Raw genomic sequence first — 20,053 nt, 5'->3', positions numbered from 1 at the left:
TCCCATCTAGTAACCTTTATTTTAGGGGTAATACTAATTAACCCTTTAAGATTTTGTACTAAAAAAATCCCAACAAAATATATGGATGTAAACTTCAAAAGCTTGTGATGTGCCTTTGTTACAACATTTTGAACCTAATTGGCTCATCTCTCGGGGGGAGGGGGGGTAATACTAATTAACCCTTTAAGATTTTGTACTAAAAAAATCCCAACAAAATATATGGATGTAAACTTCTCAAAAGCTTGTGATGTGCCTTTGTTACAACATTTTGAACCTTCCTACAACTTGGGAGGTTAAAACTTCCATCAACTCAATCTATGCAACTCTATTGAACTTGTGTTTCCGCACAATTCTTGCAATTATTTGATCACTGCCTCTTTCGGAACATTTCCTCAAAGTTCGGGCATTTGTTTTGGTCATTTTTTATTCAAGAAATTGGTCCCAATACCCATTTTCAGGTGAAAATCACTCTCACAACCAACATTTTTTTTTAATCACTCTCAAGACAATTTTCGGGTGAAAATAACCCGGAAAACCAATTTTCGAGTGAAAATAACCCGTAAAGACATATCCCGGATTTAAAATAAATATTTTCTGATTTTACCCTTTCTGTCGTTTTGGTATGAACAATCATTGTTCATACCTTATAGCATCTTTAGGAGAGCTACCAAAAAAACACCAAAATTTTGAACCAAAAAAACACCAAGCAACTTTAGGAGCAACATCAAATTTTCGACATCAAACTACGCGGTTTTGGATAAACCACGCCATATAGCCCACGCGGTTTTTCCAAAACCGCGCCACTAAATCCCAATTGACAGGCCCAGGCCCACGCGGTTTTGAGAAAACCGCGCAATGTTCAGAACACCGCGTGCTACTTCTATATAATCAGGACCAAAGTCGCGCGGTTCAATCACTTTCAACTCTTCTCTCAATTATAAACCCTCTCCTTAGTAAAAAAAACAAAAACAAAAACCTACCTTAACTCTTGAAATTTTATATGGATCCTTTTGAACCTTTCGAGGGTGATGATTGGCAGTACACAAACGACATTGGTGATGAGGGAGAAGAACCCGAGGAAGTATAATACGGTGGGGGAGAAGACAGTAGGGGAGAATAACCCGAGGATGTCGCGCCGAGTGATAGACATCCCTATGTACTTGAGTATCAGATGTCTTCTACACGTGATACAAAACACGTGTCGAGTGCAGTGGCTAATACTCAGGTAATTAATTAGTTTTGATTAAATATTTTGAATATTATACATTAATTAGTTGAGTTGGACCAATTAATTATTTTTCTTATACACATTATTTTTATTTTCATAATATCAGCATGTTATTGACTACCGAGTTAGATTGGCTTTACTTTGTGTTAGAGAGTGGTGGAAAGTTATTAAGAGTTTGGATGAGTTTGTACATATTAGAGATAGTATTTTGTATACATGCACCTTTGGGTCTTTTGGTTGATGTGGATTATGAGAAGGCTGATTAGACAGTGGTCATAGCTTTAGTAGAAAGATGGTGGAGTAGAACACATACATTTCATTTCTCTTGTGCGGAGTTAGGGTTCACACCACTATACTTCACTATGATTTCTGGGTTGAGTATCGGTATAGGCCAACCGATACCTTTTCATACAAATTATGAGAATATGGATAGTATGCTTATGAGTTTTCCTCACTTGGATACGGATGTTTATGATTCTTTTGGTATTAAGCTATCTCATATTAAGACTGCATATATGGAGCCCCTCTTGGATCCTGATACACGAGTGGAGTTAGCTTTGACTGTTCTACCTGGTAGTGAGGGTGCTGATGTATATGTTAGGTAGGGGTGTAATACAGGGCGGGTCAGCCGCGGGTCAAATAGTGATGGGGCGGGTTTAGGGGATACAAATCTAGTGGTCCCCGACGGGGCGGGGTGGGGTGGGGTGGGGTGGGGTGGGTTGAAGTGTCATGTCTTAATACCATCACCCGACCTGTTAGGTCAGCTTACGGGGCGGGTTTTGGGCGGGTCATCCGGATCGGTTGGAAATTATCATTTTAACCCATTTTCACCCAAAAAAAACTTTCTAATTCTGCAAGTAATATATTTCCAATTCACAACATAGAGAAAAAAATTGAATCAATCAATAAAAAATAAACAAAAATAAAAAAAAACTTTAACTTGAACCCAAAACCATATTTGTAAATTTAAAACTTCTTTCTCGTGATTTACCATTTGTAAATTGATTATTTTTCATAGCATGATAAAATGAAGATGGGAGCGAGGATCTATGGTACAAAACAATAAAATATAAACTAAAAGAATTCGAAATTAATACAAAGATAAATGATTCATCTTCTCCAAAATTCGGAAGATGAATTTGAACTTTTGATATTTGCCCAATGTTCAAACTTGAATATTTGAAATTAATGTTGAACTCATAAGTTTGTGTTCATATCTCCCAAATTCCTACAAAAGTTAAAAGAAAATATAAACAAAATACAAAAATATTAGAGTTAGAGTCTTGAAATTGTGTGGGTCAACGGGGTTAGGTCAATGACTTTTGACACGGTGCGGGTCGAGCAGCTTGACGGGTCGGGTTTGAGCATAGAACCTACACCCATAGCCCGACCGCGTAAAAATGGTGGTGGGGCGGGGCGGGTCTATTTTCAGGTCGGTGTGGGTTTGGGTAGCGGGTGAAAACTGGGTACCCTACCGAATGATGGGTCAACGGTTTTTTTTTACACTCCTAATGTTAGGGCATTTTTTATATTTTTTATTGGGCATGTTATGTTTCCCAATGGTCATTCTACAGCACGACTGAGATATTTTGCTTATGTATCTGATTAGCATGCTATGAGAGATTATGACATGGGTAGCTTAGTATATGCCACATTGATAGCGGCGTTAGATAAAGCTTTACAAACATTCAGAAGTAGAAGTCCTCAGATTGCAGGATTCACAGGACTTTTAGAGATTTGGTTTTATGAGTACTTTCGAACTCTTTGTCCTAACATAGACATGATTGCTGATACTCGCCCTAGATTTGGTAGTTGGTCAAGGCTTCACTTGACTCGTAACAGGGGGCAGATTAGAGATAATGTCTGTATGGCTCGTGCTCAGATTGATATTAGATCATTGTTATCTATTGAGTGGAGACCTTGGCGTTTGACTACTGTCTTTGACAATCTAGTTGTGCAGCATGCTTGTGTGTTGTCACGTCACAAAGTTGTTTTTGCCGCATGTGACTGTAAGGTTTGGTACTGTGGCGATAGATGTTAGAGGCAGATGACTGGACGTTATGGAGTTCCATGTGCTCCCATGCCAGATGTTAGTGATGCGAAGTCGTGGGGTAGAACTCAAGTTCATGAAGTTCATGCCAGTGGTGGTCCTTGGCCAGATGCGTCTTCTTTTGTTGTTGAGCAGACTGTTGATCAGTATTATAGATGGTGGAACCGTGTCTCCATGGGTCCGTTGTTGCCCCCTGTTGGTCGGGCTAGCAACTTTGAGTTTGTGGGCCTGGAAGGGATGAGACGTGAGCTACATATTCCTCATCCACCACAGCCTGTTTACAACCCACAACCTCTGAATGCATATCATCTAGCTCCTGTGTCTGCCAGTAATCCTCAGATGTTTGCCGTGTTTGGACTTGATGGGGAGGCTACTTACATTTCCATTCCTGAGGTGCCTCGTGCTTGTTGCCATGAGTTAGAGCCGCAGATTGATCAGTATACCACGGTGAGTTTAGTTATTTTATTTTTCTTATTCATTATATATATAATATGTACTCACAATGTATTTTCTTGGATTTTCAGGCTTAGATTCGGGAAAGATATGAGAACCAGATTTGTATGTTTGATGGGATGAGGACTGCCATGTATCATTATAGCCAAGAAAGGGAGGAGGCATATTCTCAGACATATCAGCAATCCCAACGTGCGTATGACGAGACTCGAAAAGCGTATGAGGATATTTAACAGGTGTACACGCAACAACATCAGAGATATGAGAAACTTCAGGCTGAGGTAGTTAACCTTCATGCAAACAGAGAAGATCTTGATTCTCAGGTTAGGAACTTAGAGGAGCAGCTTAGGAATATCCAAATAGAGATAGGAGAGGGATCGAGTGGTAAGGGGCGTAAGAAGAGAGCTAAATAAATTTTATGTAATATGATAGGTTTTGGATCATTTTGGATATTATATCATAATCATAGATTTTGAATTGCACAATTCTTAATTTTTTAATTTCTTTAATTTTTTCGATTTTGGATCACAATTCTTAATTTCTTCAATTGCACAATTCTTAATTTCTTAACTTCTATGCACAATTCATAATTTCTCAAGTTCTATGCACCACAGTTCTAATTTTCAGAAAAAACGCACGCGGTGTTGGCAAAACCGCGTGAGTGATTTGATACAACACCAAACCTAGAACCAATTATTGGCCGATTTGGTGTTTGGTTTGGTATTTTTTTTGGTGTTTTCATCAACATGTGACTCTCCTAAAGTTGAAAAAACACCAAATTGTTGGAAATTTGGTGTTTGATGCTAGGTTGATATCACTCCTAAAGATGCTCTTATGTTGTTGTATGAACAATGACTGTTCATACCCAAATAGGTGAACATACTTCATACACTATATTGATGTATGAACAATGATTGTTCATACTCCAATATGTGTTCTTACTGATCATACATTATGTTGAAGTATGAACTTATGAACAGTGATTGTTCATACTCCAATAGGTGTTCCTACTGACCATACATTATGTTGAGGTATGAACAGTGATTGTTCGAGGTATGAATAATGATTGTTCATACGAACAGTGATTGTTCATACTCCAATAGGTGTGAACAATAATTGTTCATACTTCTTACTGACCACACATTATGTTGATCCAGGTATAAACAATGATTATATTGTTCATACCCTAAATAGGTATGAACAATGACCCTAAATACCCTGGGCTATTTCAGTTAGGGGTGGTCATCGAGTCGAGCGAGCTGAGTATTGGCATGCTCAGATTCGGCTCATGGGTTTTTGAGTCGAGCTTTTGTCGAGCTCAAACTCAATGTCGAGCTCCACTTTGCACTCAAACTCGGCTCGACTCGTTTTACAAATTTTGAACTGTCAAAATCACAAATTCATTAGATTTAACAATTACTAAAAGTAGAATTTAATTGGATGATTTCCAAAAAGAAAGATTTGTTTCGAATGGCACAAGGAAATATCAATAATAACAAAATTGCTATAAATTCACAAAAATTGCGCATCAGAAAAATAGATCCAAAAAAGAAAACAAAAGTCTTCAGCAGTTTCGAGAGTTTAGAGCCCCATTGTTCTTCGTCATAATACTGATAGTTGATGAAGTTCTTCACCTTCTTGATTGGAGTGGTGGAGTTGGTGTGATGGTGTTTTAGTTTGTTAGCCGCTTTTAAGTTTAGGACGACATAGAAGAGTGGAAAATGTGTTTTGACTTTTGAGATGTGACTATCTTTTAAGGTTTTGTATCGTGGGTCAATGTATTTATGGGCCTGGGTATTTTTCTCTTTCTCTATTGGTGCGTTTGTTTACCAGAAATCGAACTTGACGAGTGGAATTAAATAGAATTCTTGGTGGACCACCGACTTTCAGCTTGTTTGGGAGGCCTAGAATCCAATAGAATAATTGAATTCTAAATAGACTCCAAGTCCATTTATGAAGTCTTCCACAGACCCATGGTAATCCCATAGAATCGTAGACAAACATACATTATGTTTTGGGTCAAACACAAAAAATCTAAATAAGAATTGAATTCTGAAAATTTGCCAATCAAACACACAACTTTATAACTTTATAAGTTTATATATATATATATATACTAGCAAAAGGCACGTGCTACATGCACGTTTGCAAGTTTGCAACTGTGTAGGCAGCTATTGTTGACTAAGTCTTAGAATAGAGTAGGGTTACATTAGATAAATAACCAGAAGGTATAGGGGCAAAAATGTCATAAAAAATTGAGAAGTGATTGAGAGATACATAAAAAAATATTAAAACACTATTGCGGGACTGTAGCTGAGGGGCGCGGATTTTAAAGTATATATATATATATAGTTCGGCTCCTAAAAGGACCTTAAATAAAGACCAAATCTAAAACAACCCACAACTTCACCTATAAAATGATTTAATACCTAATCTTTTGCGCATATGATCTACTAACCCCATATATATTGGTGCTTATCAATGGGGATTTTGAATTAAATCGAGCAAATTTCAGGTGAGAAGTGAACTTCACTTGAAATTGAACCAAGAATGTTTCCAACCAACACCCATTCCGGCCAATTCCTAAAAAAATTTGCCCCCCAAAATTAAGTGATCTGGTACACCGGACACATTATAAATAAAGTTGTGGGAAAGTCCCCATTAACCACGTCTCAGCATCAAATTAGAGTTCCTGGAACAAATAAGTGCATCCTATGACAAGATAACTATAGTCTAAGACATCATGGGTACCCCTCTCAGGTCAATATAGAAAACGGTTTTGTGTTCATTAAGCGGTTAGGTTCAAATTTCAAGTAAGAGTTACAGGAACACGACATGTACATGCATCCTATAACAAGATAGCTAGAATCTAAGACATTATAAGTATAGCCCCCTCAGGTCAATATAGAAAACGGTTTTTGTGTTTATTAAGCAGTTTGGTTGAAATCTCAAATTAGAGTTCTAGAGCATAAAATGTGCATCCTATGCCAAGATAACCAGAGTCTAAGCCATTATAAATTGCACCAATGTAAAATAAAAAATGTTGTAACAATTTTTTTTTATTATACACTAGAATCAGTGAAAATGTTGTAACAAATTTTTGAATCAACATTGGTCCCCCCCTCCTCTTAATTTTTTTTCACTGCCTGTGTATCGGTTAGTAGGTATTTGAAAGGGGGTGTAAACGACATCTACCATTACCTTGATTTCCACCCTATTTCACCTTATTTTTTTTCAAAAAATATATCATTCAATAACACTTGTAAAATGTCGTAATATCATTACACATTGTCTTAATACGAAATTCCGGTGTAATTACAGTACACTTTTGTATAAAATGACCAAATACCTACGCCTAAATTGTCATATTCTTAAATACCAGGGTCCCAAAAGTAATATTCGTCGTGAATGACATAGTCTTGCAGTCGAGTTGTAATTCCACCACCACTACCACCATCTTCCCATGTCTGGTAACATCATTTTCTCGTGTTTCACTACCATAACAAGCATTTTCTAGATTTCATTTGTCCCTTGACTTCCACCGTCGTCTTGCTATGAATATGTAAATTTAAAATATATACAAAAATCAACAGGCGGTCGCCCTTCCGAAAAATTGGAAAAAACAATTGTTATAAACTAGAATTAGTTAAAATGTATTAACAAATGTAATAAATGTTTGAATCTATAAAGATTCCCCCCACCCCCACCCCACCCACACACACACAAATTTGCAATGTGTGTCTTAGTTGGTATTTGAAGAGAGGTAGGAGGCAATATATATTAAACGACATTTACCATTACCTTGATTTCCATCCCATTTCACCTTGATTTTTTTTTAAAAAAAAATCATTCAATAACACTAGTAAAATGGCGTAATATCATTACACAATGTTTTAATATGAAATTACTGTGTAATTACAACATATATTTGTGTAAAATAACTAAATACCTAAGCCTAAATTGTTGTAATCTAGTGCACAATTTTTGATGAATTAAAAGTGCTTTCGGAAAAAGAGACACTTAACTAGAAAAAACCTTTGGGAGAATTCTTTTGTGGAGGACTAAGCTGGTTGAAAATATGGGATTAAAATCGGTTTGTTAGTAAGTATATTATTTAGGTCCTTATTTTGTATATAAAGTAGTAACTAGTGCATATTATTTGGTAGTTATTGGGTGGTGATGTGATCATTTTTTTTTCCAATAATTGAAACTAAGCTTGTTACATAATCCCACCTTTTTTTTTTTTTTTTTTTTTTTTTTTTTTTTTTTCCGTTTTGGATTTATCTATCTAATTTTTTTTATTTACCTTTAAATTTATTAATTTTTATGTAAATATTAGAACATGTTTAGGTAGATTTCTTAGTTTATATATAAAGGTGTCGGTCATAGAGAAAGCTTGTGGGGTAAAGGTGTGAGTTCCAATTTAATACCAGGTCTTGGAAAGCATATATGTAGTGAGGATTTTAATCTGGTTCTCAATTCCGTAGCATATAGTATACTAGTTTGTAGGAGCATACGTACCGGCTATTTTGAAAACATTTAGATTTTTTTTAGAAAATTGGGACTATTGTTTTAGTCACTAAACCGTTTTTTTAATTGGGAGAGAGATCATGCTTTAATAGGAGAATAATTCTCATTTTAATTAGATATGCTAGATTTTCCCTTTTCAATAGAGGAGGAATTCCTATTTTAATAGGAGAATGATTCCCGCTTTAATTAGATGTGCTAGAATTTGTTTTAATAGGAGAAGAATTCCCGTTATAATAGGAGAGGAATTCCTGTTGTAAAAAAGGATTCCCGTTTTTCAAATAGGAGAGAAATTCCCGTTTTAATAGGGGATGACATGGAATTTTAATAGAGCTCGAAAAATACCCTTTGTGAGAGCTTTAATATTAAGATATAAATAGATATATATGGAGCATGTTTCGTTTACTATATATATATATATATATATTAGAAAAGTTGACCTGTGCATTCGCACCAACTCTTTTAAAAACTTGCTCAACAATCATAACTATACATATAAATTTTTTTTTGTTTTCGTCATTAATGTGTTTTAATTTCCTAACAAATTGTTTTAATCAAGTCTTAAAAATCCATTTTAATTTCTCAACAAATTGTTTTAATTAAGTTTTAAAAACCCATTTTTAAATTGGGAGAGGGATCTCGTTTTAATTTAGAAATGTGATTCTCATTTTTAATTAGGGGTATCAAAATGGTCTTCAAACCCTCAGCTTGCCTGCCCGGCCCAGCCCATGGGCAAAAAAAACCCTCAAAATGAGGCCCTCACACATCCGTGGGCTGGGGCCTACCCGACCCTCAAGCCTTTAAGGGGAGGGTAAGGGCCTAGTCTTTGAAACTTAAGCCCGGCCCTCATTAGGACTTCAACATTTATTACATATATTTTAATAAATTTTTTTACAATATATTTTATTTTAGCATTAATATGCTAAAAATTACTTAAAAGAACGTTTATCTATTAAGTTTGTCAACCTTATAATTTCATTATAATATTTTATGAAATGAATTTAACTAATCTTAATTGACTAATACAACTTTAACAAATTTTTAGTGGTTTGAAGGTTTAATTGTGAAGTGCATTCGATTTTATCATTTTTAACTAATGTTTCTAAATTTATTTTGTAAATCAAATGTATAATATAGTATCAGGCCCTTACGTTTGGCCCTCAAGCCCTCTCGAGAGGGTTGAGGGGCGGGTAAAAGCTTCGAGATTTAAGTTTTGGCCCGACCCGATCCGGCCCTAGAGGTAAATGAGAGTAGGGCTGGCCCAGCCCATTTGACACTACTATTTTTAATAAGAGAAAGATTCCCGTTTTAATTAGAAATGCTAAATTTTTCTTTTTCAATACAGGAAGAATTCTCATTATAATAGGAGAATGATTTCCGTTTTAATTAGAAGTGTTATAAAAAAAAAAAATCAATAGGAGAGGAATTCCCGTTTTAATAGGAGTTGATGACGTTTTTAATAGGAGAAGAATTCGCGTTTTAATTAGAAATACTAGATTTTTCTTTTTCAATAGAGGAGGAATTCCCATTATAATAGGAGAAAGATTTCCGTTTTAATTAGAAGTGTTAGAATTTCTCTTTTCAATAGTAGATGAATTCCCGTTTTGATAGGAGTTGATGACGTGAAATTTTAAAAGAGCTAGAAAAATACTCCTCATCAAGCACCCGCAAAACGCGTCAACATTTGAATTTCATTATTTTGTTCCAATCCTATCTTGATTACGTATGATGCTCTTGTTCGACAAATGACCCACTCTCATCAACTAGCACTATTATTATCATGTGAACCATTAGTTAGATTTCTTTTTAAAGATTACAACAATTTTTATCTATGTTAGAGGTTTCTAAATTAACTGAAATTTTATAGGAATGATATTTATGGTGAGTGTTTCACAATCACAAAAAATTAGTTTTAAATTCATTTTATAGGTGAAATTTTAATTACGTATTTAATTTTAATTCATTTGAGAGAGAGGGTTGAGAAATGAATAAGATCCAAGGGTAGAATAGACATTCTATCTACCGAAACCACTTATTCAAAATCAATCACTCAAAAGTACACCTCTGTACAGGAATAAAGTAGTCAACTGGTTATTATGGCCTAAATATTTATTCAACTCGTCATCAACGCATTGTGAAAAGAATTCTGAAAATTGGGAAAACAATCACCCATGAAAAATATTTGGGAGCCCCGCTAATCCTCAGACGCAAGAGTCGTATTGATTTTGCTGAAGTACTAGAAAGAGTTTCTCAGAGAATGGAAGGGTGGAGAGCCAAGCTACTCTCCCAAGCTGGAAAAGTAACGCTCATTAAAGCAGTCACTTCGGCCATCCCCTCTTACATGATGTCAGTTTTCCAACTGCCAACATCTACATGCAACAAGTTGAATTCTCTAAATGCTAGTTTCTTTTGGGGAAGAAAAGAAGACAACACAAATAAGGTGCACTATATCTCCTGGAACAAAAAATGCTTACCAAAATCAAGTGGGGGATTGGGGATAAGGCGTGCATCTCATCACAATCTCGCGCTTCAAGCTAAACTTTTTTGGAGAATCCTTAAAGAACCGGACAAACCTTGGGTGGTAAGCCTTCTAAAGAAGTACGTCCGGGGAAATTCGATCTTGAGGGTAAAATGCCCTAGACGAGGGGCATCCAAGATATGGCAAGGTATACTTAAAGCAAGAGATGCGATCCTCCCTAAGCTATGTTGGCATATTGGAACGGGAAATGGCATCGATATCTGGCTCGATCCTTGGATACCAACTCTACCATACAACAAACCCATGGGACCCATGCCACAGAGGCCCATATAGGTGCGTAGGTGACCTCATTGATCCGAAAACCGCCGTGGAAAAGAAATGTTTTGGATAGCATTTTTCTCCCAACCACCGTCAAGGAAATTTCGAAAGTGCCTCTCGGTCGACAAAGAACACAACAACTCTATCGGATGGTTAGAAGAAACAAATGGAGAACTAACGGTGAAGTGCGTTTTACAAATACCTCGGTGAAAGCACAAATGCAGATCAAAACCAACATCCGGCAACTATGGAAAAGCATCCGGAATCTCAACACGGTGGAGAAAGTCAAATTGTTCTTTTGGAAAACAATCGTAACTTTGAACTTGCCCACAAGAGAAAATCGGTAAATCGGAATATCATCTCCTCGCCTACTTGCCCATTTTGCGCAATAATCAGGTGGAATCTACTCATCATGCACTTTTTCATTGTGTCATGCTCAGACACATATGGTATGGCTCTAAACTTTCTATCAGAACCGATCATTGGAATAGCGATGATTCTATCATTTCCATCATCACAAATATCACCACTAGGCTAAACTCTAAATATGATATTAAAGACACCCTAAGTGAACTTGCCTCAATCATGTACTCCATATGGACTAGCAGAAATGATCTTATCTTCAACAACAAACAAACAAATTTTTTTGGCATCATCTCCAAAGCTTCAACTTTTATCACTAACACTGAGAAGCCGTTTGCTAAAAACAAACACATAAATGCCTGGCCTCATATAACTGATAATTGTTGTTACCTCACTACAGATGCCTCGTGGGATAGTAATACTAAACAGGTAGGTATAGGTTTTGCTATTTGGAATAACTTTGGTTATTGCATTGGTGCGGGACATGACAGAGACATAAGTGCTGATCCAGAAGAGGCAGAGGCTCGAGCCATCCAAGGAGGCCTAGAGTTTTCACAACGTATGCAGATCCGGAACATCGCCATTTTTGATTTGATCGGCCGAGACTTTCGAGATTTTGGAGAGTAGAGGGACAAACCTATCTTGGGGAGCTACTTCGGTGGCTCATGACATTTATGCCAGTATTTCTGTTTTGGATGCTTGTACCTTCTATTATATTAGTAGAAACTCAAACGTTGTAGCTGATGCGCTTGCGGCTAGGGGCAGGCGAGCCCCCCCGCACTATAGCTTAAACCATGTTACTGCAAGATCGTTGATTGAATTATGTATGCACTCTCTGGGGAGCACTTCCTAGTTTGGAAGTGTTTCCCTTTTATCTCTCAAAAAAAAAAAAAAAAAAAAAAAAAAAAAAAACTACTGATTCCCTTACTCTATTTTTTTCTCTCAATCTGCTATTACCTAAACATTTATTCAACGGCCGATTCAAGAAATTATCCTACTTTAAACATTTATTCAACGGCCGATTCAAAAAATTATCCTACTTTTTCCCCCGATTTGTCCTGGAGAGTCACTCCCTATTTTTTATTTAGTCCAAGACATTTGATATTAATGCTTTAGATTTTAGAAAAGGTTGGAATGAGGTCAATTGTCCCCTTTTTGTTTTGTTGAGCAATTATCTGGTTCACCTTCTTCGAATTCGATCTATGTCGAACTAATCGTCTAAAAGAACTGTATCTGGAAACGAAATTTTGTAAGGGTACTTTTCCTTTTGTAGGGGTAAATTTGTGTAGTACTTTAAAACCTGAAGGTCTAAAAGGCCCCTTATTCAACCTTTGGCCATTGACTAAGAGTTAACAAAAATACAAAATGTAAGTCTGCTCTTGGCCCAAATAAAGGAGATGAACTTGAACAAACTTTGGAAACGTGAAGGAAAAAAAATCCCCTGTTAAGGCCCCATTGTCCCCATCAAATAATAGATTGATGTGGCTCATTCCGTTTTTCCTCAATGAATTATGAGGTCCACAATCTGAAAGTGTGCATTATTGGCGCCTTGGCGGGGTCCAAACGTCGAGACCAGCCATCACTTGTCTCACCAAATACCGAGTGGCTTAAAATAAAAAGAACTCCATGTTACACTCTTCCCAGTATGCTGGATTTCAACTTTCAACCAAAAGATGGATCTTAGTGTGTTGGAAATTGCATGTGCATTTCATTCCAAAGCACAAGTAATAGACGTCTCCCCATTTCTACGAAAGCACCACTATTTAGGGGATTTTGTATATGGGACCATGGACACTTTTAAAGAATTCATTCAACCCATTATGTTTTACTAGTGGCTACAGATGTAGTGGTTCTTTATTTCCTTATCATTCTCATTGAAAAACAAGCTATCGCACCCCCCACCCCCGACAAATATTCGACCTTATACATTGTCTGACGTCAAAGTGCTAATAATCAGCCTAGCATTGCCACCCTACCAGTTGATAACATATCAGGCCCTCGGATCATAATTCCGTGCCTGGCATACCCACCAGTTGATAATGAGGTCCTCGGATTGCAAAAAAAAAAAAAAAAAAAAAGGTCCCTCAGAATTTTAATCCTGTACCATATTCACACGACCAACAACACCTTATGAGCAAAAGCAAAAGCCTTTTTTTTTTGATAAGCTTACCAGCATGATGGGCAATTTCATTTCACAGCTAGCTTTTCCCTTATGCATTCAATCCATATTTGGTTTCAAGAGAACTTCCACGACAATTATATTTACTTTCTGATCTTCGCTCACGCTCGCGGAACCAAAAGCTCCCACTTCCAACAGAAAGATAGTCCCAACCCACCCACAGACATTCACAACAGTAAAAACATAAAAACAACTCTCACCAACTACAACAACAAAAAGAACAAAGTCAGTAGATACTCATCCTATATACAAGGGGGGGGGGAGCAAAAGAGTATTTGAAGAAATTGAAGCTCTTTCTGTACATAAATAGTTCAGAATGCAAAACTATAATCAGATAAAAGCATAACTATCTATGCTACTATAAAAGTCACAGAACATCCAAAACTGTGATATCGGACTTCTTAATCTACTTCGAAGTGCGAGTTGCTGCAGAAAAGTACTCACTTGCAAAAGGAGACCTGAGATACCATATATATTGCATTTCTCAAAGCTCAATGGTAATGGACTTTGCACAATCTTCTATGTAACCTGCTTAGATCATATAATATGACATAACACACTCAGCGATTATTGTATATACAAAGGTGATCAACACAATGCACACACTAAGCAATGCCAAACACAAAACTAATTCAACTTGTACATATTACTTTCAATTTGCTCCAGTAAGTTAATGATTACGTCAAAGGAATATTGAAGGAGTTTATTTGGTCGTCAAAAGAGACTTCTAAAATCTTTTACACCCATTCTGGATGAAGTTTAGACTCTTATGAGAAAGCTGTAAATTAAGCATTTTATTTCCACAAGTGCTGAGTGAAAGACATGGAGTACTTACCAAGTTTTAACTCCAACCATATGTATCAGTTCTACAAACCGGTAGGATGCTGTGGAGATTTAATTTCTTTAGGACCCATTCTTTCCTCGGGAGCATCTAGATTTTCTTCATCCTTTTGAGTTAAACTCCCTGCGCCCATCCTCTGAACTTCCTCTCTGGTATAGATGAAAATCTTGCGAACCATGCTGCAAAATTCCCTGTTTAAGAGAAAGACACCAATCAGTATTTCAGCAAATACCGAGTATTCATTTCTTTCTTCTTTATCTTATTCCTTTTCTTCCTCTTTTTTACCTTCTCTTTTTCCCTATGTTTGTTACGTTGTGAGATATTCAGAAACACAATGCATACAAAAAGATTGTGTACTGATGATAAGGAAAAATCCACTAGAAGATCAATGGTTAAAATTGAAAGAAGTGTTTGAATACTTACGACCAGGGGTCATCTCCAGCAAGCATCTTGTCACCTTCGTCATCAGTGTATACCACAAGCCAATTTTTGTTGGGAGACATCAGTTCACCATTAAATTCAAACATGTAATCTAACTCAGCAACCAGTTCATCATAATTATTAAATTTTGTAAGGTCCACAGACCTCCCCAGAGCAATTCCTTGCTTATGCACCTGTAAGGAACATTCATGTATAGACTTCTGAGTTTATATTGTTTATATAACCGAAACCTAACTAGCATCAGAACCCAATATAAACTATCCCGTAAACAGCAAACAATTACGTCTGAGAAAGAGGAAAAACCTTGGTGCAACTCCTTGCTGAACCACACTGGATTTTACTCTGAGCATCCCTAGAATGCTGCGAATGCGTTTGGAGAGGTTTCCCTTGATCTGTACCCACAATATCTGCTGACTTCAAACCTTTTGACTGTTCTGAAAGTTGGTCAGCCTCTAAAGCATGTGAATGATGCACTAAAGACGGGACACAATTTCCAGACTCATGATCTGTTTTTGTACGCGAAACTAATGGTTCAGATGCAACTTGGCTGCTAATTAGGGTACCGAAGAGCCTACAGTTGCCATCACTTTTGGGTTTTACACCTTCATGTTGATGACGTTTCACTGTTCGCTTGTTTGGATGGAGTAGAGTTTCAGAGTGAGATGGTGTCGACAAAGGTATCAACCAGCTTTGTGGATGCTGCTCAACTCTGAGATTATTTAGGTCAGAATAAGCACGAAATTCATCATATCTTACGGGCCCTGGATTCTCACAAGAAAACTCGCCAGCTTGTTGAGGTAATTTACTGCCCGAGTCCGGCATGTCAACTGAGGGGTTAGATTGCATCATGGGCCATGAGCCACCCAGCAAGCTAAATCTGAATTCCTTGTCTTGAAAATTCTTCTTTGCTGGGCCAGCATCACCAGTGATTGGGTTTACATATGGACAGAATCCCCGAGGAGAGTCTGTAGGCGTTTGAAAACCAGATAGCAAATCCATATAGGTCGACTCGTACTTGACTTGAGGCACCCAATCCTCTGACACGTAGTTTCTCTGACAAGAAACTGCATCTAGCTTTCTGAAGTCTAGCAGAGGATAGACAGCAGGTTTTCTAGTAGAATCCATCTCAGTATTTTCAGAAAAATTGCCTCTCAAGGTCGATCCTTCTTGACCTGGCAAGACTCTTGAGCATCCATTAATTGGTGAAGGGTCTGTTGAAACTTTAGACAGAACTGAAAAATAGAATGAGAGAGATTAGAGCTTATCCAACCACTAAACTGTCACCAATACAAATGCAGGGAGCCAGGCTGATGAAAAGCTAACCTTCCTTGGGAAGAACAGATGAATCAGAAGAGGGCACTATTGTCACACGAGGCCTTTTAGGCCGTGACATGGTATGGGAATTCAGTGCAGGAGGAGACAATGCAGGCTCGACTTTCCAAGGTGAAACCCTTTCTGGACGAGGAATAGAAGAACTTTCATCCCACCGCACCTAGCAAAAGTAGGAGTAGGGAATTTCAGCATTCAAGATAACAAATATAATGTCTGAATGCAATAAAAGAAGTTAAAAACTACCTTCAGGCATCTCCATTTTGATTGAGGCCACCTGTTAGGATCAGCATCGCCAGTTCCAACCATTGTGCCAGTAAACCTGCCATTGAGCAGAACAGGTTGCTTATGGAACGCCACCGGAAGCAAACACAATGCAAACATTGGAAAAGCAGATGGTTTCCAAGTTCTGGAAAGGTGTAGCATTACCTCTGTTCTGGAGCTTCTTCACCTTCAAATCTCATCTTGAACCTCATTCCTATGGAGTAGTTATTTTTAAGAGACTCCATGTATTGATCATAAGGAACAATAAATTCAGCAGGGCTTGTCCTGTAACACAATTTTAACAAAAATTTCTTGTCAGAGGCATGCCATGCAATTTAACATCAAACGCACAGTTAGACATCAAAGTAGGCCAGACATTCTTTCATCATCCCTTTATAATTAAAGGGAAATGGTCAGTTATGCCTACAGTGAAGTGCCAAACAAGTGCTCTCAAAGGTCTAGGACAAACACGCATATCAAAAGCATCCTATCACTAGGTAAACTAGTATACCAGTATCCGGGGGGCCGAACGAAGTATAAAGGAAGAAGAAGATGAGAGGGGTTACATGAAAGCGGCAGTGTGGAGACGAGACGGAAGAAGTAGTTGAGGTCTTGTGGAAGACGAAAGATGAAGGGGGTGTTCTGAGCGTTATTTTGGAACACAAACAGAAAAAAAATCGGGACAGACGGACAAGTGAGTTTAAGCGTCCCTGGCCCAAAAACACACTTCGTTCGGGATAATAATTAAATGACACGAAGCAATAATTGAGCCCGAATACACCAACCTTGGTTTGTAATAGACAGTGAAAAATGTTCCTGTGGAAACGGCATGCGAAGCAGTGGCAAGGACACCAAGGTGCATGCTGTGACTAGAGATGACCGAAGAGGAAACATTGTTCTGCTGTCTCATAGCTCGTCTTACCCCTACACGAAGTTCCCCATTTTCACCTCTGAAAACCACTATTATTAGTACTAGGCATGATCAATCACAATAGAAGTTAAAAGTAATGACAATGTAACGAACCTCAAAAAAATAAAAGCATCCCCAGCAACAAGCCTTTTGGCACTGACAAATACACTCCAACCACTTTGAAGCAGGTGCCTCCTTGGTTGACCTGAATATCAAAGTTATGAACAAAATTAAAATGGAGCCATTGCTATCTATTATGGCAAATGAAGAAATACAACGCATATAACAACTACAACAAAGAGTTGTCATCAACTAGATATAGTTCCAGACCAGAACTTTCTTTGACATTGAAGGAACACATCAAAGAAGAAACTCTGGTCAGAACTGATCATGAAATGAAAACCCCAAAAACAGAAAAGTCGTCAAACAAATTTTCTTCAAAGCACCATCAGCTATCTACAGAACATATTATATGGAAAAAAAATTCAGAGAAACCATCTACTAGCATCTGTGTCAAAGCCAATAAATTGGACAACAGATGAAGCTGTTTGAGAACCCCAACCATTCAATTAGTAATAAGGGTGAAGAGAAGTTACCCCTAAAGATATGGCGGAAACGCCACTCCATTCCATGTAAATCCTTGGCAACCAAATCCTGTGTTGGAGGTTGACGGGCCATGTCCTGTTATAGACAAAATAGTTAAACCCAACTAGAACAAAAAACATATACTAGCACTAATATTGAATACTAACCAAGGGCGGCAGGCATTCATCAGCATGCCGTCTAAGCACAGAAAAACCACCATGAGTACTAGTATCAGACGCCGTAAGCGTCTTACAAAAGGAATGCACAACAGGACGTGTAGGAGTATTCGGTAATGGCTCCTTCTCCACGGAATTCTCATCTTGCTGGTAAACAAAAATCAACACAAAATCGTTAATACTCTTTTCAGCTAAAAGTCCCAATACAAAAATGGCACATACATTATCTTCAGGAAGAAGAGTCACTTGTGCGAAAACCTCATCAGTATCCGGTTCCGCCTACACAACAACAACAACAAAATTTAAAAAAAAAATGATAAATATAATTGTAGACAGTGAAGTGAAGTAATACCTTCAATTCAACATTAATTACACGACAGAGGATCTTCGACGGCAGATTATAATCGGGCAATTGTTGGTCAGAGATCTGATTCGTCGAGGCTTCCACCTGTTCAATATGGCCTTGAGGGAAATAGAAAACACGGTCGTCTTCACGAGGAACTGTAACAAGTGGTCCAGCACAAGCATGCCATAGCTCGGCGTAAAGCGCTTCTTCTTCATCACTCGTTATTGTTGTTACTCCAACGCCACTACTAATTGTACTCATTTCTTTCTTTCTTTCTTCCTTCTATATATGAAATTCAGCACAGATCTTTCATATCAATCAACTGTTTGTTTGTTTTTTTTTTTAAGAAACAAAATATGTGCTACTTAGTAGTAAAAGTGAAATGATGATTGTGACTTGGTTTTTAAATGGGGGAGAGAGAGTGAGACGTGGCGAGAGGGTATTGGAGAAATGCTGAGGCGTTGGTTTAGTGATTGAGGAGAAAGGATAGATGCGAGAAGACGGAAAGGTGAATAAAAAATTATTTTTTGTGTGCTTTGGTGGGCATGTCTTGGTATTGAGGGGCAGGATCAGAATTGGTTTATTAACACCCAACCCCTCCCCCTACCCCCAAGTGGATGATGCATCTTATCACTATTCCCTCTCTCTCTAGTACTGTCAACTGTCACACACACACACAAGTTGCTGGTAGGCAAGCAATCCCTTCTGGAGTTGCCACAATGCAACCCCACAGGAACTGTTCACAACGAAACCATAATGTCGTCTGGCCACTCACTAAAAAGACAAACTTTTGAGACTAAAACTTATTACACAACATCTAATATACTATGCTCAGATTTCCCAAAGTTATTAAAGAGACTTCCAATAAATAATCAAAGTTGTAAGTTGCACCAAAAAAAATATTGGGTTTAGCTTGGCATTGCAAGGTGCAACCCCTGTTAAGGTTCCTACAATCCTATCCCACTAAATTCTCGTGTTTCATGAAAATCTGGCTGTCTTTAATGCAAAGCCAAAAGCGATTGTTACGTTACAACGACGAGATTTATAACAGCAAATCAGCGATCAGTGGTTTTTGTGGAAAAATTTCGCAATATATCGTAACAGCAAAAGAGAAGAGTCCACGTGGTGAGCGCTACATGGTTGGGACAAAGCGTACATGGGTGTAAGTTATAGGGACCCACTTGTCTTGTCTTTTAGTACTTGTGTATTATTGGTCTAAAGCAAGCAAATGCGGAATCTTTGTCCTAAAAGCTACTAAAATATTGTTACATTTTTATGTCCTCTAGCTATTGAGCATCAGTCAGCAAAAGTCCTCGTATTAGAAACAATCTCCTGATGCCATTTCCTCCTTTTCACAGTCAGCAAAAGTCCTTGTATTAGAATGAGTCTCTTGAAGCATTCCATCCTTTCACACTTCCTTCCATCTTATCCATACTCCACCAAACTTCACAATGTTTGGTTATTAGTTCTAAGATGTTCATCGTCAAAAAATAGATAATTTGAAATTCAAAAGGCAACAAATGTCTCGAATAATATACATACATTATTTTATTTTTATTTTTAT

The 20,053-nt window shown here is 37.5% G+C and overlaps 1 protein-coding gene across 2 annotated transcripts; it reads right to left on the bottom strand.

Annotated features, from left to right (window-relative positions):
* Nucleotides 1-13,250: 13,250 nt before the first annotated feature.
* Nucleotides 13,251-19,092, bottom strand: LOC147496376 (auxin response factor 2A-like). 2 transcript variants are annotated; one of them, XR_015194725.1, is made up of 14 exons: nt 18,496-19,086; nt 18,366-18,422; nt 18,135-18,290; nt 17,979-18,063; nt 17,497-17,587; nt 17,258-17,422; nt 16,638-16,757; nt 16,455-16,530; nt 16,203-16,371; nt 15,183-16,111; nt 14,862-15,052; nt 14,433-14,629; nt 14,042-14,125; nt 13,251-13,800 (listed from the first exon to the last, which is right to left on the bottom strand). XR_015194725.1 is itself a non-coding variant. In XM_086559402.1 (13 exons), the coding sequence occupies exons 1-12, from the start codon at nt 18,748-18,750 to the stop codon at nt 14,464-14,466; spliced, it is 2,460 nt and encodes an 819-aa protein (XP_086415528.1). In that variant the 5' UTR covers nt 18,751-19,092; the 3' UTR covers nt 13,816-14,125; nt 14,433-14,463. The 2 variants fall into 2 exon arrangements, 1 of the variants encoding a protein (XP_086415528.1); XM_086559402.1 differs by lacking the exon at nt 13,251-13,800 and having other exon boundaries at nt 13,816-14,125; nt 18,496-19,092.
* Between the last annotated feature and the right edge of the window lie 961 nt (nt 19,093-20,053).

This window comes from Coptis chinensis, chromosome 5, assembly GCF_015680905.1.
Source record: "Coptis chinensis isolate HL-2020 chromosome 5, ASM1568090v1, whole genome shotgun sequence".
NCBI classification, from domain to species: domain Eukaryota; kingdom Viridiplantae; phylum Streptophyta; class Magnoliopsida; order Ranunculales; family Ranunculaceae; genus Coptis; species Coptis chinensis.
Note: the sequence above shows the minus strand (reverse complement) of the source record. Positions and strands in the feature narration are given on the sequence as shown.

What these genes read in the sequence shown, in the direction of transcription:
- LOC147496376 (XM_086559402.1), bottom strand. Translation starts at nt 18,750, where the DNA reads ATGAGTACAATTAGTAGTGGCGTTGGAGTAACAACAATAACGAGTGAT. An exon ending in ACTGTCTATTACAAACCAAG is followed by an intron (nt 16,758 to 17,257) that starts GTTGGTGTATTC and finishes ATTGTGTTACAG; the next exon opens with GACAAGCCCTGCTGAATTTA. An exon ending in CAAAATGGAGATGCCTGAAG is followed by an intron (nt 16,372 to 16,454) that starts GTAGTTTTTAAC and finishes TACTTTTGCTAG; the next exon opens with GTGCGGTGGGATGAAAGTTC.